We start from the raw sequence: 27712 nt of genomic DNA, 5'->3' as shown, positions 1-27712 counted from the left end.
CTCAAACGCCTTCACGAACATTTGCTGTGTTTTAGTGAAAAAAAAAAAGGTTTTCGGACTTATAATGGAAAGTGATTAAATTCGTTGTTTTGTCTTTGTTTGCGCGTGAATTTTACCGCGATACCGAATTTGCACCTCAGCTGGAATGAAAAACGAAGCGCAACTGGAGAAGAAGCGCCCATGAATTGAAGACGTTTAAAAATTAGCGCAATCGGGGCTCAGTGCCCCGATAGAAACGATTATAAAAAATAAAGTGGGACTTCTTGGCGGGAATCTGAAGCGTCATGTTAGCGGTTTTGTTTTATTTCCTCAAATTCGTGTTTGGGCGACTATTAATGTGTAATAATGTTGGATTATTAACCATTAAGTGTTCGTGAACGTGCATGAGTGTGGGCGAGTAAAGCAAAACAGTGCATCGTGATTCTTCTGGTTTTTTCAAGTTGTCCATAGGTCTTTCAGTAAAGCACCACAATTTTACTGAGACTCAAAGGGTGGGAAGGGGTATCATCAATCATCCTTAATCATTATTATCATTATAAAAAAAAATAAAAACATTAAAATTGATCTCATTTTGTATAAAGTAAATACTTGAAAATGGCACAAATCAAGTCGACCTCGACGTGTATTGCCAACATCATCAAAAAAGAAAAAGAAGAAATAAAGTGACGGAAAGTGACAAATCGCCACATTCGTTCATTTCAAAATGTCATTCTTTTCTTGACATTTCGTATTTTCATTCGTTCGCGATCGCGAACTCGTATAATTTGTGCGGTCGATTTCAACGATTGAGAAAATGTTTTTGTGGTTGTAAAAACCTCGAAGAATGTAAAAATACAAATAAAAAATAAATACTGAAAACTGGAGAAATTAAAGTTAGGGATGGACTTGTGCAAGCGTTACTAGAAGCGGACAAAAATCCTACATTATGACGGTAAGTTTGGTGGACACCTACTGTTGTTATCGTATTTTGTAACATTTATATTAGTTATCTCGTTGCCTACATCCTTTCAATGATATTTTCATAGATCACTCGTTGTATTTGATCCTATAAAGCGCGTACGTTTTGTATCAAAATGAAAATAAATTGATTATGTTGTGTTGGTGAGACCAAGTGTTTATTTTGTAATAGAAGTGGTTTTAACGCGAATATCAGCAATTTTCCCTTGCATAATTAGGTAAATTATTATTACTTAACTGTTTAATCACTGTTTTTATCCTATTTATATTTGACAAAATATTGATCACCAGCTTACATTTAGTTTCAATATAATTTACTTTTTATTGGGTTTGATTTTATCTTTTGTTTTTTATTTAATTATTATAACAATAAAGGGGATCTATAACATCAAAATACACTTGACCTTATAGTGAAGATAAAATGTTAATACCTACTACTGTACGGATAAAAAAGAAAGAACTGCCTAAGGTGGGAATTGAACCTATGACCTTTTACTTGCCGAGCTATTCAAGGAATGTTTAAAAGCAAACAAACTGCTAATATGAAGGATTTTAGAGGACCAAAGGAAAGGATTTCACAGATTTAAGCAAAACCAAAACAGCATGACGCTATTCTAAAAGCTAACAATTATTGTCCTCCCATATACCTCTTTAGTGAAATAAAAATAGAAAAACAAGTTTGGTATGTAAAGAAGAAATCTGTAACAGATACTTAAAATTATACCCCCTTACTAATAAAAAGTTACACAGTTGTTGAACACTATTTTAAAATGACATTTCCATACTAAACGTAACTTTAAAACACTGTTCAACAAGCGTGTAAGTTTTATTAGTGAGGGGGTTAGTATTTAGAGTATTGTGTTGTGAAAAAATAATTTAATTTTGTCTTATTTGTATTACCCAAAGCTTCCAAAACTATTGTATGTCTGGTTAAAATTTCACCTGCTGGAGCTTACGTTTTAACCTGTTTTTTTACTGTATAAATTTAGATTGTCAAAGAGGGCAAATTTTGCAGACTTATTCTATTTATGCCTATCACAGATTATTGTGTCGTATAAAGTGATAATCGTTTGGCCACATTTTGACCAGAATGGCCAATAAGGAATATGCATCTGTAAGTTCATAAATAAACACATTAGTCAAATTATATAATTGCTGTAAAATAAGTTTTAAAACAGGAAAGGAGACGATAAAGATATTTAATGAAGAAATTATGTTTTTCACATGACACACACTATCTAACTTTATGGAACGTGTTCTAATTAGAACACACATATTTTTTAAATGTTTGTTAAAGAAATACGTATGATTTGAAAATGCCAAGGCTACTGAAATGTGAAATAAAATAAAAAATATCCCTGGACATTTTATACTACGCTTCTAGTTTCAAACTAAGCAAAGCTAGTACTATGGGTACTAGACAACGGATATAAACATACTTAAATACTTTTTTTTGTAAATACATACATAATTATACATAGAAATCTTTGCATATATTCCTATGGACCTGTTTACCAGTTGACGAAAAGCCAACTACCCTGTATTTTCCATCATACTATGTGTAGGCGTCTAGGCGTGGTTATCGGAATACGTTATCGAAGTTTCCAGCCAATTTCTACACTAATTGGTCACAGTGATACAATTTTATGGTAATTTTTTAACAGTTTTAATTGTTCAAACGGGCATTCGATCTTAGTTTCTGGCAAAAAATTATGTGAAAATAATAATAAAAATAACGACTGGTTTTGAATTTTCAGTTTTATTGTTTGTCATTTAATTGTTTTTTTTATTGTGCGTTCAGTATTATGTTTAGTGCTTAGTGGTTAGTTCTGTTCAGGAAAATAATTAAAAAACAAAACAATCATGCAAACTGTATGTATAATTTTTGTAACTTAACAGATAATAAATTGAACACTATTTTTTATTGTTTCAAGATCGATTTTACAAATAATTCAAAGAAAGTTTCATAATCGTAATTTTTAGCAATAAAGGTCCATTTAGCATTTATCTAGGTATAATATTTTTTTTACAATGTCGGTTACTTTGGTTCTCCTACGGATCTCCTCATTTCTGATTCGATCACGCAGGGAAACTCCGAGCATAGCCCGCTCCATCGCCCTTTGGGTGACCTTGAGCCTTCTTATGAGGCCCATAGTAAGCGACCACGTTTCGGATCCATATGTCAACACTGGCAACACACACTGCTCGAAGACTTTCGTCTTGAGACACTGCGGTATTTCGGACATGAGTATATGGCGAAGCTTCCCGAACGCTGCCCATCCGAGTTGGATTCGACGATTGACCTCTTTCTCGAAGTTGGACCTACCTAACTGGACTGTTTGTCCCAGGTATACATAATTGTCGACAACTTCGAGTGTAGAGTCTCCAACCTTCAGAGGAGTGGGTGCAACACGGACATTAGACATGATTTTTGTCTTGTCCATGTTCATTCTGAGGCCCACTTGTTGAGAGGCTCTACTGAGGCCATCGAGCATTGTGCCTAGATCCTCCAAGGTCTCAGCCATGACTACGATATCGTCCGCGAATCGAAGGTGGGTGATGTACTCGCCGTTGATATTTATGCCAAATCCGTTCCAGTCCAGAAGCTTGAAGACATCTTCCAGGGCGGTGGTAAACAGTTTTGGAGATATGACGTCTCCCTGTCTTACCCCTCGCTGCAACTGGATAGGTTTCGAATCCCGATCCTGGAGGCGGACCGACATTGTGGCGTTTTTGTACAAATCCCTCAACACTTCGATATATCGATAGTCAATTATTATAATATTTTTACAATATTCAAGGAATTTAACAGTGTCTACCTATTTTCTTCTTATCAAGTAGAGAGCCTTTTACTTTTTAACTAGGTAATAAATTAAGTTTGCAATAAAAATAATTGAAATACCACCTGTGTAATGCCCATAAATCAATAATATTCTATAAACACAACAAGGTGACAGTGTCATTGCACATTATTTAAAAATATGTTTATTTTATTATTACGTCAATAAATACCTTATTGTTTACAACTTAACAATTAATGTTTGTCTGCCTCATAGTCATAATGCACACAATATTATAAACTTTGTCAAATAAACACTATTATTCATAAAAATGACTTGACTATCAATTAATTCTTATGCAGATGCAATTCTTTTTATTACCTACTATTAATAAAGTTTTAAATAACTAAACTAATTATTAACAGTCTTACTGTACCTAACACTTATTCGTACTTTAAAACAATTTACTCCATCTTTTATTACTGTCTAAAACTTATGAAACCATGTTACAAACTTGTTACAAATAAATAAACTAACTAATAAAATATGTAATTATGTTCGAAAATAACTCAAACTAGAACATTTTTCTAAACAGAAACTTTCTGAACACACTTCTAACACTGTGTTAGGAATTTCACCCAGCACGTAAAAAACAAACAGCACGATATTTGTAAACAAACAAACTTAGTGTTCATGTGTAAACACCAGTCATTCCTTCTGTCTGTGCGCACTATTTGGTCATATTGTTGCATAGATGAGTGATAGACTGTCCGCACACAAGTGATGTTCAAGATGCGTTATACATCTTTAGTGAGTTATAGTGTGTTCTCGTCTCGTAACTTTTTATTTATTTAACTGTATGCGAATTTATTGTAACTTTATGAAAAGTTGCAATTAATTCGCATTAAGTTACCTCTTGTAAATAATATTATAATTTTATAATGTACCTACTAACCTATTAGATATTTAGTTTATATTCAGTTTATGATATGCTCGCGTATGTAACACATTACTTCATCAGTTCTACTTCTACTATCAAATTAACTTCTATTTATAACTTATAAATAAATCTTAACAACTCTATAAATACTTTAGAATATTGCTACATTAATATTACTGTCCCATAATAAAATAAATAATACATTTAACTTTAAAACCTAACCATAACTTTGAATGATGACCTATTCCTAGTTCTATCTGATGATGACGATTGTAAGTCTCACACAGTCGATAACACAACAAAATTTTCGTTGTAAAATAGCATCTGTTACAACTAAGTAAATAGAGGTTACAGTGTACAGCTTGATGTGCTATAGTTTGTTCTCATACAAACCTAAAGCTGTTTAAATATTTTGTGGCACACGAATTGGGTCGACAATAAAAGCAATTTACGTAATAGGTCCATACGTAGGTACACCTACGTCTGTTTGATTAAAGTACAGAGTTTCGTATGAAATAAGTACACGTTTGATCCTTTTAATATTGCTTTCAACTAGTATTATGAAAAAAAAATCTATCGTATCGGTCTTTGCAGAAGAAAAGTTTTCTTATCTTAATGAGACCTGCAATACACTTAACATTCTTAAAATGGTCCGACTAATCTTCCTTTTGCAATCGGCGCGTTGAAAACTAAAAATTTGACTAAATAAAACAGACCCAAAACGAAGAATTATCAATCATGATTCCATTTAACCCAATAATTACACATAATTAGCGTTTTATTTGTTATCACTGGAATACGTTTTCATTCATACCAGACGAGTCACAAATGTCTGTGGTTGCGTACGTATTCGTCACACTCGCGGCATAGCTCGCGTTCACCCATAACGAGAACACACTTTTAACGCGCTGTGAAAGATGACTAAAAATTATTTTTGTCCAACCTTGTCTGCTATGTGCCCCACTGTGCAGGCCGAACCGCGGGTGATGGGTCGCCGATTTGTGCTAACTTTGGTGATTGGGATCTCAGCCGGATTTAGTTTCGCATACATACTATTAACTTCCACTGGATATCCAAAAGAAGTGGTCTTTTCTACGTACAGGTAATTAATATTTCTAATTGCATGTGCATGTGCATTTTTAATGTTGCATGAGATTGTTGTATGCTAATCTTATCTTAAAAGCTAATTTTGTGTCGCATTTACTTTTATTTTATTATCGTTTATGCTAAGCTTTTGTTTAATGAAAAGTTTATCTTAGGCAATTACACAAATATTTATACGGAAATATTTGTGACTAATTTGTATTTATGACTAAATCAGTATTGTAATTCTGTGAAATAACTAGTAATGTTGTATTTTGGCGCGTATACAGTTTATTGTACAGAGATGTATTTTAGAAGCGTTCGATTTCCTTAACGCATACTTTACAGCCAAAACACCTATCTATAAAATTACCTAGTAGAGATCGATGTCTGTTTATGGAGATTAATTAGGTATGTCAAATAATATGTAAGTACCTGAGAGTCTCTCTTTCTGTTTATGATAATAAATCGTGTTCGAGTGGTTTGAAAATAAAAAATAGATTACTAAATAATGACGAAAACTAAACGAGTTAAGAGTTCTCTTAGCGTATTATAAAATAAAATTAGGAAAAAAACCTGAAAATCTTTTGTATGTAAATAACATATTATGCAAAAAAACTTAACGCAAACTTTCTTAAAGTAACGTAACTAAAGACCAACAAACAACCAACTTAAAGTTGCTACGGCGTTACAAGCAATAAATTATTTTAAAAGTATAATGGTTTACAAAGCATAATTATAGAAAAGGATGATACATAAGGTAATGATCGCCCGTCCCTAGAAGACTTTAATTATTAGTTGTAAAAACAGTTTTTAGCGGTTTTGAGTTAATTGCGAAGTTTAGATTTAAACTATTTTATGCTATCAAATGTTTGCCTACTAATTAATACATAATTACGTACAAGTATACAAAAATTGGTATATCCACGAGGCCAGGGTTATAATTTCATTCGTCGCGCTGATTACCGTAATGATTATCAACAAATTAGTTACACACATTAAATTAAAGTGGCAATTTCGTTAAACCATAATTACTACATGTGTAATTTATTATTTTAATGAAAATAAATACATTTGCGAGTGGTGCCATTCGTGCTTCGCGCCAATTGCGATTTCTGTGTCATCAAGTCCTTATCGTTCATTTCAGTTAGCTCATTTATAACTGAGAGGGATAGACATATCCTATAAATACAGTAATACAATATATCCTATAAATACAGTTCTAGGGAATGATTCAGTTTGACAGAAAAATACTACATAAACATATTACATATCAAATAGATAGGTACAGATGCATATTTAAACGACTGTGTCTCTGGATAATGATAAGATATTTGCCCCCTTAAGAATTCGAACCTACAACCACGGCTGGCTTAAGTCAGTTTCACGAACCACGAGACCAGACACTAATATAAGTAACTACGTATGATTTATTTATTTAATCTGTTATTAATGTTGTACTAAATTACTGTACAATGGCGGACTTAACCCTCGCTGTACGAGGTGGGGTGTGACACACCCCAGTCCTTTAAAATTCGCCATAATTTTAAAAATTTGCAAGTACTGAATTTGAAATTCTCAGTAGCTGGAATTATGGCGCTGCTGCTTCGATCAGCGTTGCAAAATCAGTCCAGCGGTGAATACCAACTGAGTTACATGCCTTTAAAGTGCGTGTGGGTGTCACACACCCCACCTGGTACGGGACGTTGTTAAAAAAGTTGAAAAATAATATAACAGTTTTGGTATAATTTATATATTTTTAGCTTTGTTAATTGAATAAAATTCAATACAATTCATATTTTTCGTGATTTTCACGGAATCTGAAAATTTCAAGCACTTTTAGTCAAATGAGATGACTTTTAGTGCGAATCTCGAAGTTTAGTACTGAGATCCGAAGATGTATGTGAACATACACTTATGGGCTACAATTTATACTTGGTGATACAATTTATGGGTTACCGAAATGAAATAGCATATTTTATAAATAAATAAAATTGTTACACTCCCATTTTATGTATTGAGCATACTCATTTTCTTTCATCAGAATTATTGTAGTAAATTGAAAACCTATAATCAAAATAAATTTATACCCTTCCAGTTCTTAATTAACTTTTAAATTATAAGTAAATATCTTGTACTTTGTTAAATAAAACGGTTGTCATAATTAAAGGCACTAATTAAAAATTATACATAAGAAACTGATTCGTCAATTACAAGAACAACGGAAATTGTGTCTTTTTGTTATTTTATGATAAAAATGTTATAATACACATTTTCAGCTCAGAGCTTTTCTTACATCTAATTAGCATACGTAAATAATCAATATTAAATATAAAATTCCACCTAAAGAAATGTTCAATAAATTTTTTATCACTTTGTATATTGGGGTATGTCATACCCCACCTGGTACGGGACGTAACTTTTAGTCACCTCGTACACGGAGGGTTAATGCCGGGTGGCATTCTTTACCAATCAACCACAGGTCAAGCTAAGAGAAAAAAAACGACTCATTTGTTCCGAGTTCCGACCCTTTGCACTTATTAAAACGGTAACGTCCAAAACTACATTTTAATTTTAACTCAAGTCAGATTAGTTTCAGTTTTAGAAATCACAAAAAAATAGAGGCATTGAGTGTAACATGAGATTTTAAATTTAGGTAGGGCAGGTAGGTAACTGTTATCAGATGTAAAAATTAGTTGCACTTTATTGCAATTTCTTTTTCTGCTGTAAAACTAATCGTAATTTAATTAAAGTAAGTATTAATTTACCATATAAAATTTTTTCATTGAGTTTGAAAATACTACTTTGTAAATGTATTGTGAAATTAAAACGAAATTTTATAGATTCGACCTTCATATAAAATGCCAGAAGAACACTCACTGCTTACTTAGAAACACTCGTAAAGATATTTACAGGGTAGGTATAATTTTACACTAATATTATAAATGCGAAAGTTGGGATGTCTGGATCTTTGTTACTCTTTCACGCAAAAACTACTGAACGGATTTTGATGAAACTTTACAGTATTATTGTTAATAACCCAGAATAACATATAGGCTATAATTTATGACGATCTGTGATAAAATAAATTTTACGCTTCTTTTATGTAAAGCTAGTTTTACATAAAAGAGTATTGTAACAAATTATGACTTTTTCTAACGTAGCAATCAAAAATTTAAATTCTAGACGCACTTGAAAACCGTTATTTTGGTGTTGCTGTGTAGCATTGTCAAGTAGAACACCAGTAGATAACGTACGCTAATTTAACGAACAATTTCACAATTTTCACCTATGCGACAAAAGATCCCATAAACTTTATAAACGTGCAGTCAACAGTGCATTTTTATTGCAAAATAGCCTTTAATACAACTACATAGATGCCACAGATGTGCTGTCAACTGTTCATTTTAACTTTATTGAAATACTAAATTATTGTTGTTGTTACAAATAAGTTTTATTAGATAACTACATTTTGCTTTCCAATTTTATTCAATGATATAATGGTTCGAGGTTCTCTATACTTCGCCTTATATTTTTAATCACAATACAAAATGTGATGAATTATTAAAATAAGTATTTACTTATTGAACCGTATGTTTTTGTGCCCATTTAAAAATTGCTTAGATGTTATTATTTTGCATGAAAATAATTTCTGGTGTAATAGGTAACTCAAGTTATCTTGTGAAGCAGTGTTAGTATACAGTTTTGTTTGTATCCTGCAAATAACATAATAATATTGTTTTTTTATTTTATAAGTAGGCATTAGGTACGTACGGGTGTGTACGGTTCCTCTGACTACATTTTTTTTACAATTTATGTTGTACATAATAATAAAAGGTTTGTATTTTATGCTTTGGTGGACCATGAGATGATAATGTTATCTTAACAGCCTACGAATGCAATGACAACACTGACTGGGGAAACCTAAACTTTAAATGATAACAGCTTTCCAGAGCTTATCGAATTAGTAACTGTCGGGTTATCACTAACTGATAAACAATGTTGGAGTTCACTACAAACCGATCGAGCTAACTGCTCACCTCGTTGGAATGCCACTCTCCCGAATACCTCCCAGCGTTCTTTTAGGCGCGATTGGTCCAATTCGCGATTGGGCCAATGGGGATGTTGCCTGGGTCAAAAAGCAAGAGTTTTAATTAGTCCGTCAGTTAACTTATCAAAAAATACTCAACACGTATTTTTCACTTTTTCAAACTAATGAAAATTTAAAGAGATAAAGCGCCCCAAAGTTCATAACAAGAGGCCCGTGACGTCAACACTTGCTTAAAAATGCCGCACGTTGTGACGTCGTTCGCAACTTCAACGCACCATAACTATGTAATTATTTGTTAGATTGACAAATAAAAATATATGTGTCCAATATTTTTTGATATTAAACATTACGGACTAAAAAAATTTTTTTAGGCAACTAGCCTATTCGCTATTAGTCCAATTCGTAATTCGACCAATTTGCTTTTTTCTGCAATAGTAGTAAACGTTGAATAAGCTCTTTATTTTTTTCATTTTGGATATCCTTTTATTTTGGATCAATTACGAATTGGACAAATAGCGAAATGGACCAATCGTGAATTGGACCAATCGCGAATTGGACTAATCGCGAATTTTTAAATTTTTACGTTTAGACCAATTGCGAATTGGACCAATCGCGTCTAAACGCCCGCGTTTGCCCGGTCTGTTCCAGAGCGTCGATGTGACGTCATGGCTCCCAGGTGCGCAGTTAACTCGACCGGCTTGTAATTGTATGCTTGCAGACAGTATTCAAGTGTTCTAGTGCATTCCAATTGTTTAATTTAGCCTAGATCTAGCCTAAATTGGTATACTAGACATCAATTTAAACTTGATCGATATGCTAGTTGTGAGCTATGAAGTAGTGTTTGACCTACAACCAATTTATCTGAACCTATATTTTGGCTATTAATTTGGTAGAATATTTGAATGTGAACGAAGATTTTTTTTTGTGCAAATTGTTTTAATTTTATTGCACATTTCGTTGTTTTCTTGTGCTTTTTCTCGAGCCACTGACGGCTTTAGTTAGGCTGGGTTGCACCATCTTACTTTAACGTTGACAAACGTCCAAAATCTGTCAAACTGCATACAAAAAGCACCGGTTATCGTTATAGTTACGGTCAAAGTGAGATGGTGCAACTCAGCCTTATTGATTTGCTCTAAAGTTGATGCGAATAAAGAAGTATGTAACGTTCATATTTAAAAAAATATGAGCTCAGGAATAAAACTACAAACAGCTTACCTCAATTTTTTTTAATCTAACAAGCAAAGGCATTCTTAAAATCCTATGTAATTTCCAGAGAGTCAGTTAGAGATCTAGAGAAGCATCCTATATCGTCAGTAGTTGACCATGGAACCGATGAGCCAGCGCATAGAGATGAAGATCGCACGGTGGCCGATGAGCTGGCCAAAAGAGTCAGGGTTCTGTGCTGGGTGATGACACAACCGAATAACCATCAGAAGAAAGCACAGCATGTCAAAGCCACGTGGGGGAAGCGATGCAATAAGCTGGTGTTTATGAGTACGGTTGAAGGTAAGATAGTTTTAAATAAATTTAATTATAGGCGTAGCCCATAATTGAGTAGATTCCTGTGGTAGAGCGGTGCGGGGCTAACATTATATCGATAAGCTACGTGTCTGAATCTAGGGCCTAGACAAAATGACATTTGTGACATTATTATTCGATATCGCGTTCGCTTCTCGTACCCGTTCTTATTTACGTTTTCTTTTATGCATGACATGGGAGGTATTTGACCGCAATCGCACCTGGTGTTAAGTGAGATGCAGTCTAGGATGGTACATATCTGCCCTGCAAGTGCATATTTACTCTTGCCTTGAAAAGGCCCAGATTATAGTGTTCAGGAAAGAGAGCAGAAAGAAGCTGGAACGTAGCGATTTCCGAGTTAAATCTGTCACATAACTGACCTTACCTAGGGGGCTGGATGCCCAATCTTATGAATAAACGTGCAGCTCACTTACTAAAGTGTTACCTTCCAGACAGTTCGCTGCCAACAGTGAAACTACCGGTTAACGAAGGGCGGGACTTCTTGTGGGCGAAGACGAAGGCAGCCTTCCGATATGTCTACGAGCATCATAAGAGGGACGCCGACTGGTTCCTCAAGGCTGACGATGACACGTAAGTTTCAACCTTGAGGTGAAGCAATAAGAGCGATCAATGTTAAGATGTTAAGGAGTGCTTCAAAGAGTTGTATCTTCCTTCTATTAAAACAGCGAAGTCCAGAGACCCCTAAATTGTGATGTCAGCCCTCATTACGGCTAGGGCACCTGTATACTAAAAGGTTGAGGTAATCCCATGAGAAAATTTCCTAGGCTGGATGGGGTACATAACTCGTAGATCTAATAGCCTTTGGAGCAGAACAGAGGGCTGAGTGTGAGTTTTTTTCAAACGCGCTCACTAGGAGCGGCGCGCTCCTGGAGCGCGTCAAAAAATGACATTAAATGTATGACGGAATGTAAAGCGCCCCTAGCGGGAAACTTTCAAAAACTAAAATTTTCATACATTTTTTAAACGGTGAGCGCTTTTGATGTAAACTCACTCAGCCCACTCGAGTGGCAACCCAGCCGGAAGACGTAGTGTGGTTAGACCTCCACGACGATAGGACTGACCTATCGTCGTGGAAATCCTTGGGGGAGGCCTCTGTCCAGCAGTGGACGTCATTTGTATAAAAATAACGAACGAGATATCGTTGATGTGCGAAATATTTGTAGCGTTGAGCAGTAAATGACCTCAGGAAGTAGTATAATTACTTCCTGGAACACCCGTATTTTTGAATTCCCGGTTGTTTAATTTATCTTTGCTGTATGCCGGTAATAAACAATTGAAGTAAAAGCGGACAAGGTCGTAGTTAACATCTCTAAAATGATGAATAACATTCGATAGATTCAGAATTAGTTATCTATCTTTAGGATTTGCCATCTGTCAGCGGTGTGATTCACGTTCTTTGCTCGTGCCCGCACGGCTAGATCGAATCTTTACAAAATTTATAGACACCTACACGATGTTGTTTATAACGTGCTGTTTATTTTACAAGTAATAGGGTGATTGCTACAGTTATTGGCCCTTTAAGAGCGTTGTGTAAGTTAACTTGTGTAAAATGTAACAAAAACTCGACTTTTGTTTACTTTTTATATTTTATTATGAGAAAACAATATTGCTGCTATTTAAGCTAGTACCTATTTGGTGTTATACGATAAGAATTACAATAACAATTTTAAAAATATCAGAGATCACATTAAATTTAGCTATTGGCCCCAAAAACACAGTAATTGGCTCCTAGAAGTGCAGTTATTAGCCACCGAAAAAAACCCATAAAAATCACTGAAACTTCACACTTTGTAATCCTAACTCANCTGGGACTGCGGTCCCAGTTAATTGCGGTCCCAGTAGCCGGAAGCCTCATCAATTTAAACTTGATCGATATGCTAGTTGTGAGCTATGAAGTAGTGTTTGACCTAGAACCAATTTATCTGAACCTGTATTTTGGCTATTAATTTGGTAGAATATTTGAATGTGAACGAAGAGTTTTTTTTTGTGCAAATTGTTTTAATTTTATTGCACATTTCGTTGTTTTCTTGTGCTTTTTCTCCAGCCACTGACGGCTTTAGATACCTTAAGCTGGGTTGCACCTTTTCTCTTGTCTTACTTTAACGTTGACAAACGTCCAAAATCTGTCAAACTCCATACAAAAAGCACCGGTTATCGTTATAGTTACTACGGTCAAAGTAAGATGGTGCAACTCAGCCTTATTGATTTGCTCTAAAGTTGATGCGAATAAAGAAGTATGTAACGTTCATATTTAAAAAAATATGAGCTCAGGAATAAAACTACAAACAGCTTACCTCAATTTTTTTTAATCTAACAAGCAAAGGCATTCAAAATTAAAATCCTATGTAATTTCCAGAGAGTCAGTTAGAGATCTAGAGAAGCATCCTATATCGTCAGTAGTTGACCATGGAACCGATGAGCCAGCGCACAGAGATGAAGACCGCACGGTGGCCGATGAGCTGGCCAAAAGAGTCAGGGTTCTGTGCTGGGTGATGACACAACCGAATAACCATCAGAAGAAAGCACAGCATGTCAAAGCCACGTGGGGGAAGCGATGCAATAAGCTGGTGTTTATGAGTACGGTTGAAGGTAAGATAGTTTTAAATAAATTTAATTATAGGCGTAGCCCATAATTGATTAGATTCCTGTGGTAGAGCGGTGCGGGGCTAACATTATATCGATAAGCTACGTGTCTGAATCTAGGGCCTAGTCAAAATGACATTTGTGACATTATTATTCGATATCGCGTTCGCTTCTCGTACCCGTTCTTATTTACGTTTTCTTTTATGCATGACATGGGAGGTATTTGACAGCAATCGCACCTGGTGTTAAGTGAGATGCAGTCTAGGATGGTACATATCTGCCCTGTAAGTGCATATTTACTCTTGCCTTGAAAAGGCCCAGATTATAGTGTTCAGGAAAGAGAGCAGAAAGAAGCTGGAACGTAGCGATTTCCGAGTTAAATCTGTCACATAACTGACCTTACCTAGGGGGCTGGATGCCCAATCTTATGAATAAACGTGCAGCTCACTAACTAAAGTGTTAACTTCCAGACAGTTCGCTGCCAACAGTGAAGCTGCCGGTTAACGAAGGGCGGGACTTCTTGTGGGCGAAGACGAAGGCAGCCTTCCGATACGTCTACGAGCATCATAAGAGGGACGCCGACTGGTTCCTCAAGGCTGACGATGACACGTAAGTTTCAACCTTGAGGTGAAGCAATAAGAACGAGAAATGTTTAAAGGAACCAAGGATACTGTGCTCCAAAGAGTTGTATCTTCCTTCTATTAAAACAGTGAAGTCCAGTTACAACTCTAATTGTGATGTCAGCCCTCATTACGTCTAACGGCCGTTTCACACATGTCTCCGTTTTACTGTTCCGTTTTATCGTGTACCTTTTTTTCGTCGATGGCGTATGTAGTTGTATGAGCGACTTCACACATGACACAGTATTCTGTATACAGTAATACATCGACGAAAAAAAAACGTACAAGCGGTACAAGATAAAACGGAGACATGTGTGAACCGGCCGTAAGGCAACCGCTGGTACCTGTTATGTATCCTAAAAGGTTTATTATTGGAGGTATATCACAAATAATCCCATGAAAAATTTCCTGGGTTGGACGGGACACATAGCTCGTAGAGCTAATAGCTTGGGGTAGAAGTTCTCAAGTGGCGACCACGGGTCAGATGACGTAGTGTGGGCAGACATCCCCCTAAATAGATCGACGATCTGGTGAAGGTCGCGGGAAGTACCTGAATGCGGGCAGCGCAGGACCGGTCATTGTGGAAATCCTTGGGGGAGGCCTTTGTCCAGCAGTGGATGTCATTTGAATAAAAATAACGAACGAGATATAGTAGAAATAGTTCGTTTGTGGAATTGCATGTGCTGATGTACGCAATATTTATAGCGTTTAGTGGTAAATGAGCTTCCTGGGATATTTTTGAATTCCCGGTTGTTTAATTTATCTTTGCTGTGTGCCAGGAATATTTTTACTGTAAATAATAGCGGACAAGGTCGTAGTTAACATTTCCGCTAAAATGATGGATACCATTCGATAGATTCAGAATTAGTTATCTGGGGGCACGGCAGTGCCCCCGCCAAGTCGAGCGCGAAGCAAACACTGCCGTACCATCCTTTACTGGAACCACTTCGCCGCATTTTCAGGCCTCTATTTGAGAACCTCTGGATAAGACCAGAACGCAGAAATTTTTGTCATCTAGTAAGCTATAATCACATACCTGAAATCCAAAATTTCAAGTCTGTAGGTCATTTAGTTCCGAAGTTAAGCGAAAGCAAAGTTTCGCATTTACGACACTCACTCACTGATGATCATCAAAATAGAACTAGTACTTCCCATTAACTCAGAGAGCTGAAATTTGGTACAGAGTTCGGGTTTAATGACTACATCAAGGGAAAACTATAAAAACTAGGAAAATCGAAGATCTGGAGTAACACCACATTCATAACAATACTACTAACGCCACACCGGCACCGTGGTGTTCGCCTGTACCGCTCACCGCTAGATGGCGTGGCATTTGTTATTAAAACAATTTCTGATTCGTTGTCCATTTGAAAGGTTAGTTAGTTTATTTGTGTTTAATATTGTAAAGAAAATGTCGATGATATTAAAAGAAAAGACGCCAACGTTAAATAATTATGCCACTTTCTACAAAAAGAAGTGAAATCCCACCAAAAACATTCTGTAAAAAACTAGCCAAGTCTCGACGGAGCTGCCTGTTTATCTCTAAAAAGTAATGAAATCTAGACAAAGTCGTGCCAAGTCTATGGTTCCTTACTGCGATTTCTTTATTATTATATTTAATGTTTGCTAAATAGTATTTACATATGAAATGCAGATAATGTAGTTTATAAACGGTCGTGAGGGGGAATTTCACGGTGAATCTGCTTGTATTGTTAGAAATGAAAACAAATTTAAATGCATAGATAAACCGTGAAGGCAATTTTCAAACAAATAAAATAAAAAGACAAGGATTCTAGCTGTTAAATAAGAATAACGTGTTAAACCGTGATCCTAGTATCAAACAAAAAACATTTACGATTATAATAAGAAGAGTAGAATAGCCTCTTATGCCCGTTTTCACCATCAATCCACAAATTTTTAAGTGACCCATATGATAACACATAACAAGAATTTTGTTTTTAAAGAGGTCACATAAAAATTAGGGATTGATGGTGAAAACGGGCATAAAGTCCGTAGTCTGCGACTAATTGTGTTTTTAACTCAATATATTTTTATTGTTCCAGGTATGTTATAATGGAGAACTTGAGATACATGCTGGCCGATTATGACACCAACGAGCCAATATACTTCGGGTGCCGATTCAAGCCGTATACCCCACAGGTTAGATATTTTTTACTACGGCCAGTGGATATTGGAAAACGAGGTTGAAAACTCGATTCAGTTTTAAGAATAGCTTATGTTCTATTATAAGTTCAAATATTAAAATTGTACCAATCAAAATTTAGCAATTCTATGTTAAAAGGCCCCCCCTCAGTTTAGAACATCACTAATTTAAATTAAATGTATCAACATAGTTTGACCTCAAGGTTTATAAAAGGGGGACACAATCGCAAAAAAGAGGAGTCTTCCAAAAAGTAGAGACCCTTTACGCGGTTAAAACCGCAGGTTCGTTTCAGCCAAATGACGTCCACTGCTGGACAAAGGCCTCTCCAAGGATTTTCATAACGACCTTTACTGCGCTGCCCGCATCCAGATAGGGTAAACCGACAGTCATTGGACGCTGCCAGTCATTGGACAAACAACCCTTAAATTTTCCTAAAATGAATATTCCTTCAAATACAATGAATATTCCTTAAAAAAAACGCCCTTTTATCTCCATCAGTCGGAATCTCTCAGTTGTTGAAATAGAAATGCTATTTTTAATTCAGTAAATAACTGTCCAATAACTTTCTTAAGTGTCCAATGACTGACAGTTTACCCTACAACCCGCGACCTTCGCCAGATCTTAGGTCCAACTATGTGCCCACGCTACGTTTTCCGGATCTCAGTCGCCACCCGAGAACTTTTCCACGGGTAAAAGTTAATAATATAATTCTAGGGCTATATGAGCGGCGGTGCTGGTTACGTGCTTAGCCGGGAGGCGCTGAATCGGTTCGTGAACAAAGCGCTGCCTTCGCCACACCTCTGCAAGGCGAGCGACGGAGGCGCAGAAGACGTTGAGATTGGTAAACACATTTGCTGTATTCCCACTAACCTACCCTATGTCCTTCTGATTAATTTCGTTGCGGGTCCAATGACAGTTTAACTTTCCCCCGGGACAAACTTGACTCTCACTGGTTGGGCTTTTAATGACGGTCAAGCTGTAGATCCTGGCTACACAGGAGTTGCAGCGGTGGAAACGAGAGGTGGGAATTGTTCCGTACCTAAAATAGAGGTTTTGCCAGTGGATAAGACGGGAAAATACTTCAATAAGACTATTGGTAATTTATTTCTGTTTCAGACAGGTTGATTTAAGCCTGAGTGCTACGTCATAACATAACTAAAGCTGTACCAAATATGTGTAATATGTATCACTTATGTATTTTTACAGTACGCTGTGTAGAATACACGTCGGGACTGTACAATAAAATAAATAATCTATACAGCATGTAAAAAAACAAATACAACAGGTTTTTGTATGGCAATTACAGGCAAATGCCTAGACAAGGTGGGCGTGAAAGCGATGGACTCCCGGGACTCGCTGCACCGCGGCCGGTTTTTCCCGTTCGTGCCGCAGGACCATCTGTTCCCGAACAAAGACAAACGCTTCTGGTACTGGCAGTATATCTTTTACCCTTCTGATGAGGTAAGAACTCATTATTTATCTATACTAATGGCTACCTAAATAAACTTCGACAAATGTTACTTCGACATTACGTTGTTACTCCGACACTACTGAATATCGATATGACTTTACTTCGACACTACACTACGACAAAGGATATTTTTTGAGCTTCTTCTAAATATCTATATCTATATATATAAAAGAAAGTCGTGTTAGTTACTTCGCTTATAACTCAAGAACGGCTGAACCGATTTAGCTGAAAATTGTCAGGGAGGTAGTTTAGAGCCAGGAGAAGGACATAGGATACTTTTTATCCCGTTCGAAATTAAAAAAAAGTCTGCTTATTTATTGCCATTAAGGCGGAACAAAGTTCGCCGGGTCAGCTAGTTATACATAAATGCGAAAGTGACTTTGTCTGTCACATTTTCACGATTGAACTACTGAACCAATTTTGATGAATTATAGAATAGAGATAAATTAGACCTTCTCGAATTTATAGTAGCATCGATTCTTGGGTAGGATTTTTTGGACCTAAAGAAGTTTTAGTTCTATAATTTCTAACACCTAAAATTATTGTTCATTTGTGTTCACATAATCATTTCCTATTTGATTTGATTCTTCTTATCGAATAAACACTGAAGATTAATATGTTTTGATTTGCACAGATTATTTTCGCACTAAAAGACAATGCCGGAAATTGGCGTCTTTTTTTTTTCGCGCGGCCATCGGCCAAACCTTGTTTTTTGATTACAAAATAGTGTAATAAACCAAAAAAGTTTGGTCGATGGCCGCGCTAAAAAAAAGACGCCACCTTCCATACAAAATCTGGCATTGCCATTTTTTATAATATCCTGCAATTTAACCATAATAAATAAATAATGTAAATTGTAACACCAACCAACATGTAATACCTTTTTCCTTTTCACAGGGCCTAGACTGCTGTTCGGACCACGCAATATCCTTCCACTACGTAGGTCCTCAACAGATGTATGTATTAGATTACCTCGTATACCACTTAAGGCCGTACGGCATTCGCTTCGGCGGCGGCGACCTACCCCGTATACTAAGAAACGACACCAAAGATACAGAGGTTCACTAGAACGATAAGTGTACTAGGAAACAAATATGTAAATAAGTAGGCATTGAAAAACCTAAGGCCCGGTTTTTTGATTCATAGTTAAAATAACCAATGGTCAAATTTGACAGATGTCAAATGACAAGTGGTTAAATATCAGAGAAAAATGTTTTTCGAACAATGGTTAGCTTGACTTTTAGTACATTTTTTAACTATTTGTTTACATTTTGTTAATATTTAACCATTAGTAGCAAAATTTAACAATTAGTTATTTTAACTAAGAATCAAAAAACTGGGCCTTAGACAACCGTAGGTGCGCGGCTTAAACCGGTTTTTTTTCGGTTGAAGAACGAAATGAATATTGAATATTGGTTTCGATCGAAAAGAAATTTATGCAAAAACCGTTAAAGAACATAATGATAACGGTATTTTTCAAAACGGTTTCGAGCCTTGGCAACATATCATCAACATGACATATATTGTAAAAAAAATAAACATATTGTCGCAACATGGTCGACTATGGTTGCAGGTCGTACATAAACCGTACACACGTTGATCTTTTATAAAAGGTTGCCGAATAGGTCATTGAAATAAACTAGATAAGGTAGCTTTTTGTATGACGTCAATACAATGCCCAATCATTGTAGCTCGTTTCGGTTTTTATAATCCAGACGAGAAATTTAAAACTTATGAAACCTTGGCAAACTATTATTTATTTTTACTGTTGTCCAAGTACCAATTCTTGGCTTACGAGACATTAATACGGCCTAACTGATGTTCTCAACAGTCATTTAAAGTCGTTAAATAAATCAATGTTACTTATTTCGTACTGAGCATTTAAAATGTGCTTTTAGAGGCTTAAAGTAAGAATTTGAAGACGACGGCAGACAGCAAAAGCACGCTAACTTGTAATATCTGTATGCAAGCAAGTATGATCCAAATGACATGGGCATAAGGTGCATTCTTCGTCGGCTCGAAGTGACAGAATAACATGCAAGTTTTTGAGTCTAAGAGCGCTATCACATTAGGGCCTTAGTAGCGCGACTGCAGCGAGGCAGCGGCGTTTTTATAATGTGAAGGCATGCATCCGCTGTCACATAGGGGCCGTTCAAGTACCTATTACGTAAGCAGATTTCTTACCATTTTTTACGTATAATAATATTTTATGCGGACTACGACTCTCAAATTTCAATGGGCAATGTCGGCACGAGAGTTAATTATTAGACAAGTGAATAGCGCACGGTAATTTCCCTAATGTACGGTAATTCCCCTAATCAGTTCTCAAGGCGAGTGCCTACGCATATGTATTATTTGCGGGAATCCCCGAAAAAACGTAAATAACTAACGATGACGTAATCATCATCTAGACCCCCCTACTAGGGCATGAATATCGGAATCTCGGAATCTCGTAATATCGGAATCTCGGAAGACAAGATCCGATATTACAATTCCGATATTGAGCGACCCAATATCGTAATATCGGAATCAGATAAAGGTTTTAATTGAGACTTTAAACAAAGCGTTTAAAAGCGCCATAACCTGCTACAAAGCTCAAAGTACATGATTGGAAAAGACCAATGATTTTCTCATGTCTTTCAACATCACTTTTTGTCCCACTGCAAATAATTATTAACCATAACATGTTCTAAAACAATTTTAGCACTTGCCGTACTTGGTCTTAGCAATGAAAAACGACATCTCAACTCCCTTCTAATCATTAATAAAATTGGACTATGGTCCGTCAGTTCTGCGTACTATGTGCCCTGCCCANTTACCAAACCATGAAACGTACCTACCTATATTATTAAAAAGTTTCGCAGATAATAACTGAAATCCTCTTATAAGGTGATGAATTTTAATCTAGGAGGTTTTACATTATTAATGCCAACTAAGTTAAGTTTATTTTATGTATGTAACTTTGTAAAACCAGTTTTGCAGACCTAATAAAAAAAAAAAAAAAGGAGCATGTCATGAAACCTAAATTATTAGCATACAAGAGCTTGTTTTAAAAAAAATCTTTTTATTTATGATGGGGAATTTACTGCGGCGTAGTAGCAGAAATTTTCCGTTTGTAGATCGTAATAATTTCGAAGAATAGGGATGTTTCGTGGATAAAGCAAGAAAGTAGCAAGAGTTTGAATTAGTCCGTCGGTGAACTTACCAAAAACAAACTCTAAATGTATTTTTCACATTTTTAAACTTATGAAAATTTAAAGAGATGAAGCGCACCAAAGTTCAGAAGATGAGGCACATGACGTCAAGGCATGCTTAAAAGGCAAGGCATTCTTCATAAGTGACACAGAGAGAATGACAATAGACAAAAGCAGAAACATTTGCTTTTTTAGGCCATAGACAATACTAGGTACTAATGCGTTCCAATAGGGATGATGACTGGGTAATGAAATCGAAATTCTATTTAGTCCGTCAGACAGATAATTAGAAAATATTAGACTNAGCAATCACCCTAAATGTTTTATTTTGAATTTCCAGTAATTCTAACTTCGAAGAAAATGTTGTTATGGTTTATGTATGTTGAACAATACTGAAGGACATTTTTGCATTCCTTATTACCGATTGCTAAATAGTATTTACATATGAAATGCAGATAATGTAGTTTATAAACGGTCGTGAGGGGGAATTTCACGGTGAATCTGCTTGTATTGTTGGAAATGAAAACAAATTAAAATTCATAGATAAACCGTGAAGGCAATTTTCAAACAAATAAAATAAAAAGACAAGGATTCTAACTGTTAAATAAGAATAACGTGTTAAACCGTGATCCAAGTTTCCAACCAAAAAACATAGTTAAATAGCGATTATAATAAGACAGCAGAATAGCCTCTTAGCGTCCGGTCCCATAGACTACAGACTTTGTCGGCCGATAGTTTAGTCGGACAGTTAATTAGTATGGGCATGTATGGCGGTGCGCACATTACACCGATTTGGTATCGGCCGATTCCTCATACAAATTGAAAGCCGAACCAACCCAACTATCGACCGAATGTCTGTAGTCTTCGGTGTGCCTTAAGCTTAGGTAGTAACTAATAAATTGTGTTTTTAACTCAATAATATGTATTTTTATTGTTCCAGGTATGTTATAATGGAGAACTTGAGATACATGCTGGCCGACTATGACACCAACGAGCCAATATACTTCGGGTGCCGATTCAAGCCGTATACCCCACAGGTATGATACTTTCTACTTTACAATATGATTCTGGAAAACGAAGCTGGAAACTCGTACAATTTTAAGTTTAGATTATGTTCTTTTAAGTTTAAATATTAAAAGTGTACCAATCAAAATTTAGCAATTCTATGTTAAAAGACACTCACACTCTAGTTTGATTTCCAGAGGAAACAGGGTAGTTTTTATCCTGGTTGTTGAAAAGGGAGGAAAGTCATTAAGTGAGAGATCTAAAGGTGGACCACGTTTGCCAATGGGGAGTCTTTCTATGAGAAATCTAACAGCTCTTTCAAATTAGACTTTTTAAACCGGACGGTTGTCGTGTGTACGCAAGTCCGGTACTTGTCAGTTTTATTCAAACGCCATTATCATACAATTTTCCGTCTGCGGTCCTACAAACTGACGACAACCGTCCATCTCAATACGTCTAATTTGAAAGAGCCTTAAAACGGCAACAAAGTTACGGGTAAAAAGCTAGTAATATTTCCAGGGTTACATGAGCGGCGGCGCTGGTTACGTGCTTAGCCGGGAGGCGCTAAACCGGTTCGTGAACAAGGCGCTGCCTTCGCCACACCTCTGCAAGGCGAGCGACGGAGGCGCAGAAGACGTTGAAATTGGTAAACATATTTGCTGTATTCCCACTAACCTACCCTATGTCCTTCTGATTAATTTCGTTGCGGGTCCAATGACAGTTTAACTTTCTCCCGGGACAAACTTGACTCTCACTGGTTGGGCTTTTAATGACGGTCAAGCTGTAGATCCTGGCTACACAGGAGTTGCAGCGGTGGAAACGAGAGGTGGGAATTGTTCCGTACCTAAAATAGAGGTTTTGCCAGTGGATAAGACGGGAAAATACTTCAATAAGACTATTGGTAATTTATTTCTGTTTCAGACAGGTTGATTTAAGCCTGCTACGTCATAACATAACTAAAGCTGTACCAAATATGTGTAATATGTATCACTTATGTATTTTTACAGTACGCTGTGTAGAATACACGTCGGGACTGTACAATAAAATAAATAATCTATACAGCATGTAAAAAAACAAATACAACAGGTTTTTGTATGGCATTTACAGGCAAATGCCTAGACAAGGTGGGCGTGAAAGCGATGGATTCCCGGGACTCGCTGCACCGCGGCCGGTTTTTCCCGTTCGTCCCGCAGGACCATCTGTTCCCGAACAAAGACAAACGCTTCTGGTACTGGCAGTATATCTTCTACCCTTCTGATGAGGTAAGAATTCATTATAATTATTATGCCATCGACTGTCGCCTTTACTAAACTTTCTGCATCAACCAAAGTTTGACTGCTTTAAGCACGTTTAGTACGTTATTTCGTGTTATGCTAGGAGTTTCCATGCGTGATCGAATCAGAAATGAGGAGATCCCTAGGAGAACCAAAGTGACTGACATAGCCCGCAGAATCGCTAAAATCAAGTGGCAGTGGGCGGGGCATATAGCTCGTAGAGCTGATGGCGGCTGGGGCAGGAAAGTTCTTGAGTGGCGACCACGAGCCGGAAGACGTAGCGTGGGCAGGCCTCCCTCTAGGTGGACCGACGATCTCGTGAAGCTCGCGGGAGGTGCCTGGATGCAAGCGGCGCAGGACCGGTCTTTGTGGAAATCCTTGGGGGAGGCCTTTGTCCAGCAGTGGACGCTTTTCGGCTGAACGAAAATCTTCATAACCTGTTTATAATAATGTTGCCTATTATAAACAATCGTTTGTAACAACCAACCAACATTTGTAATGCTTTTTTCCTTTTCACAGGGCCTAGACTGCTGTTCGGACCACGCAATATCCTTCCACTACGTAGGTCCACAACAGATGTATGTATTAGACTACCTCGTATACCACTTAAGGCCGTACGGCATTCGCTTCGGCGGCGGCGACCTACCCCGTATACTAAGAAACGACACCAAAGATACAGAGGTTCACTAGAACGATAAGTGTAGGTAACAAATATGTAAATAAGTAGGCATTGAAAAACCTTAAGAGACGTAGGTGCGCGGCTAAACCGGCGTAAACCGGTTTTTTTCGGTTAAAGAACGAAATGAATATTGAATATTTGTTTCGCTCGAAAAGAAATTTATGCAAAAACCGTTAAAGAACATAATGATAACGGTATTTTTCAAAACGGTTTCGAGCCTTGGCAACATATCAGCATTACGGCAACAGTCAAATAATTTAAAAAGCTAACCATATTGTGGCCCTATATTGTAAAAAAAATAAACATTGTCGCAACATGGTCGACTATGGTTGCAGGTCGTACATAAACCGTACACACGTTGATCCTTTAGTAAAGGTTGCCGAACAGGCCATTGAAATAAACTAGATAAGGTAGCTTTTTGTATGACGTCAATACAATGCCCCATCATCGTAGCTCTCGTTTCGGTTTTTATAATCCAGACGAGAAATCTAAAACTTATGAAACCTTGGCAAACTATTATTTATTTTTACTGTTGTCCAAGTACCAATTCTTGGCTTTACGAAACATTAATACGGCCTAACTGATGTTCTCAACAGTCATTTAAAGTCGTTAAATAAATCAATGTTACTTATTTCGTACTGAGCATTTAAAATGTGCTTTTAGAGGCTTAAAGTAAGAATTTGAAGACGACGGCAGACAGCAAAAGCACGCTAACTTGTAGTATCTGTATGCAAGCAATTATGATTCAAATGACATGGGTATAAGGTGCATTCTTCGTCGGCTCGAAGTGGCAGAATAACGTGCAAGTTTTTGAGTATAAGAGCGCTATCACATTAGGGCCTTAGTAGCGCGACTGCAGCGAGACAGCGGCGTTTTTATAATGTGAAGGCATGTATCCGCTGTCACATAGTATGAAATTTTCGGCAGCGCGTCTGTCGCGCGTTTGTCGCGCTGCTAAATCGTCTAAATGTGAAAGAGCTTTAAGGCTATGGGCGCACGGGTGACTTTGTTACAGTGACAGTGTATCTTTCTCTTTTACACTTTTATAAAGAGAAAAAGAGAGACAACGTAGTACTTTATCTATGGAGGGACATACTGTCACGATGACAATACGATGCATATTGCATTGGCTAATTACCTTACCTTACCTTACCATGCTTTTGTCGAATGCCATCGTCTTCAAACTTCTGACTTCTATTTTTTGTATATTACAAGGCGTTTTTATATTGTATAATATTATAACGTAACATAAGTAATAGAAGTGATTTGTCAGATTGGAAATCAATATGTATATTTTGGGAGATATTAGCCTACTTTAGTCGGGCAATAGCAAACGTGTCTGTAAATAATAAGTATAAAAAGATCTTACTGCTATGATCATCAATTTAGTTCATGATAATTTTGGTGTTTTTAGTCGAGAAAAGGCCTCGGTGAAATTTCTTTGGTTCTAACAATATTTTTTTGCAAATTATTGTGATTTTAACTGTAGTTCCTTTGTTTAGTCGTTGATGCGTATATTGTAGGTTCTCTTGCCATAATGTAGTTTAGTGTCATAGCATAATAGGGATAATAAATAGTGTTAAACATAGATAGATATACCATTAATAATGTCAGGGTCATTTTGAGCATTTATTTTGAATTATCAATTGCTTTTAATTAATTTCTATCACTTTATAGCCAACATATTTTTTAGTATGCAGTGATCTAACTTTGTGTCACAGAATGTTAAATATTAGGAATGAATAAAAAACACGAGATTCAGCAATATGTGAAGAAGTGTGTAAAAAGTTGGAAGATTCGATTTTTATATGCTTTTAGTCATTTCATTAGATATAATGTCACGTAACTAGTCGTTAAGATAATAATTATTAATTATTTCATCGCATTACCAAAGAATCATATTTTTAAGGTGTAAATTAAATGTATAAATATATTTATCAGAATATTATATTTATAAAAGAAGATTCTAAATATTAAAACCTTAACAAAATCATCAAGAAGCCCAGTGAAAAAATATAATTTCTTACCATAGAAGATTTAGTCAAAGAAAATAAGGTTTTCGTGATGCAACAATAATTAGATATAAGTAAGCAATATTCCAACTGGAGTCTATTAGTTTTTATCTAAAATTAAGCATATTTTGAAAATTTACTTTGTAGATCGATGGGCTTATTTCACTATTCCCCGTTGACAAACCCCGTCAACGAAATGAAATGAACTTTATTGTGAATGTGAATTTAGGTAAACAATAGCAGATACATGGCTTAATAATAGAAACGCTCCAAATTCTACCTTTTCAGTGAACAAAAAGTTCATTAATCCCCGTTATAATAGGATTTTATTTTGATTTTATAAGTTCCAATTGGCGTTAACGGGGAATAGTGAACAAAAAGTTCACTAATCCCCGTTGACGGGGATTGTCAATAGGAAATAGTGGAATAAGCCGATCGAGTTTTTTTTATGGATCTTTTAGTAACTTATGAATCTCGAGTATGCTAAGAAAGCATTTATTTATTTATTAGAAAAAATATTTATTTTACAAAACAGAATATATCAATAAGTGCACTTGGAAGTAGTATAATTCTCGGATATTGGCGAGAGCAGTATTTAATCACGCGAAGATCTAAATTAGCCTGCAGAATAACTTTCAGTTTCATAGACTTTTTGTACGTGTTCCTTATGAAAATCCGTTCAAATATGAGCCGTAACAGTTTGTATTTACTAAAGATATTGTAATGTGTAATTTATAAGATCATATCACGAAACCTGTGATGTTTTCAAATCTGTTATTTATTTTATTTGCTCAATTTATATTTTGTTTTAGTCGAATAAAAGATCATGATGAAAATTGTTTTATTTTTGTGTACTCAACCTTTTTAATATAATTTTATAATAGCGTAAAATACGCGCTATAACTATGCACAGTAGATATTCCATCAAAGATATTGGGAGAGCCATTCAAAGATCGCCTACTCGGGACACGGCTAAGGGCAATTTTATCGATATTAAAATAATAACATACACAAAGATATAATCAGTTACATGATTTTATTTCATTTTACAAAGTCAAATTACTAAGGTACAAAAATAAACTCACTGGTTAGTGATTAAACTAAACTACTAGTCCGTGACTAGGTGTGTGATGTAGGTATATTTATATTATAAACAGTGCCACGAAGTGCACAAAGGTACTTAATGAAATTCTTGTACGAAAAACTTTAGAAATATTTATAATTTTATAGTAGAAAGCTAGCCTACAAATTGTTAACATTGGTCCCCCTAATACCGGATGTAATGATAACATTATTACATACATTATCATAATCATATAGTCAGCGTCAAATATAGGCTGGTCTGTGAGCACGTAGAATT

General features: G+C 36.0%; 2 protein-coding genes across 4 annotated transcripts; both read left to right on the top strand.

The window, feature by feature from the left end:
* The first annotated feature begins 703 nt into the window (after positions 1-703).
* Positions 704-19284, top strand: LOC114355105 (glycoprotein-N-acetylgalactosamine 3-beta-galactosyltransferase 1-like). 3 transcript variants are annotated; one of them, XM_028307779.1, is made up of 8 exons: positions 704-931; positions 5649-5779; positions 11085-11317; positions 11782-11920; positions 16617-16713; positions 17432-17558; positions 18024-18178; positions 19086-19284. In XM_028307779.1, the coding sequence occupies exons 1-8, from the start codon at positions 926-928 to the stop codon at positions 19254-19256; spliced, it is 1059 nt and encodes a 352-aa protein (XP_028163580.1). In that variant the 5' UTR covers positions 704-925; the 3' UTR covers positions 19257-19284. The 3 variants fall into 3 exon arrangements, with proteins under 3 accessions (XP_028163580.1, XP_028163581.1, XP_028163579.1); XM_028307780.1 differs by lacking the exon at positions 704-931 and adding an exon at positions 941-1175; XM_028307778.1 differs by lacking the exon at positions 704-931 and having other exon boundaries at positions 4117-5779.
* On the top strand, positions 13479-26873 carry LOC114355107 (glycoprotein-N-acetylgalactosamine 3-beta-galactosyltransferase 1-like). The gene is made up of 6 exons (XM_028307785.1): positions 13479-13939; positions 14404-14542; positions 22323-22419; positions 22907-23033; positions 23495-23649; positions 24181-26873. The coding sequence occupies exons 1-6, from the start codon at positions 13843-13845 to the stop codon at positions 24349-24351; spliced, it is 786 nt and encodes a 261-aa protein (XP_028163586.1). The 5' UTR covers positions 13479-13842; the 3' UTR covers positions 24352-26873.
* The last annotated feature ends 839 nt before the right edge of the window (positions 26874-27712 follow it).

This window comes from Ostrinia furnacalis, unplaced genomic scaffold, assembly GCF_004193835.3.
Source record: "Ostrinia furnacalis isolate ACB-3 unplaced genomic scaffold, ASM419383v2 OfSCF2341, whole genome shotgun sequence".
Taxonomy (NCBI): domain Eukaryota; kingdom Metazoa; phylum Arthropoda; class Insecta; order Lepidoptera; family Crambidae; genus Ostrinia; species Ostrinia furnacalis.
This window is presented reverse-complemented; position numbering and strand designations above follow the sequence as displayed.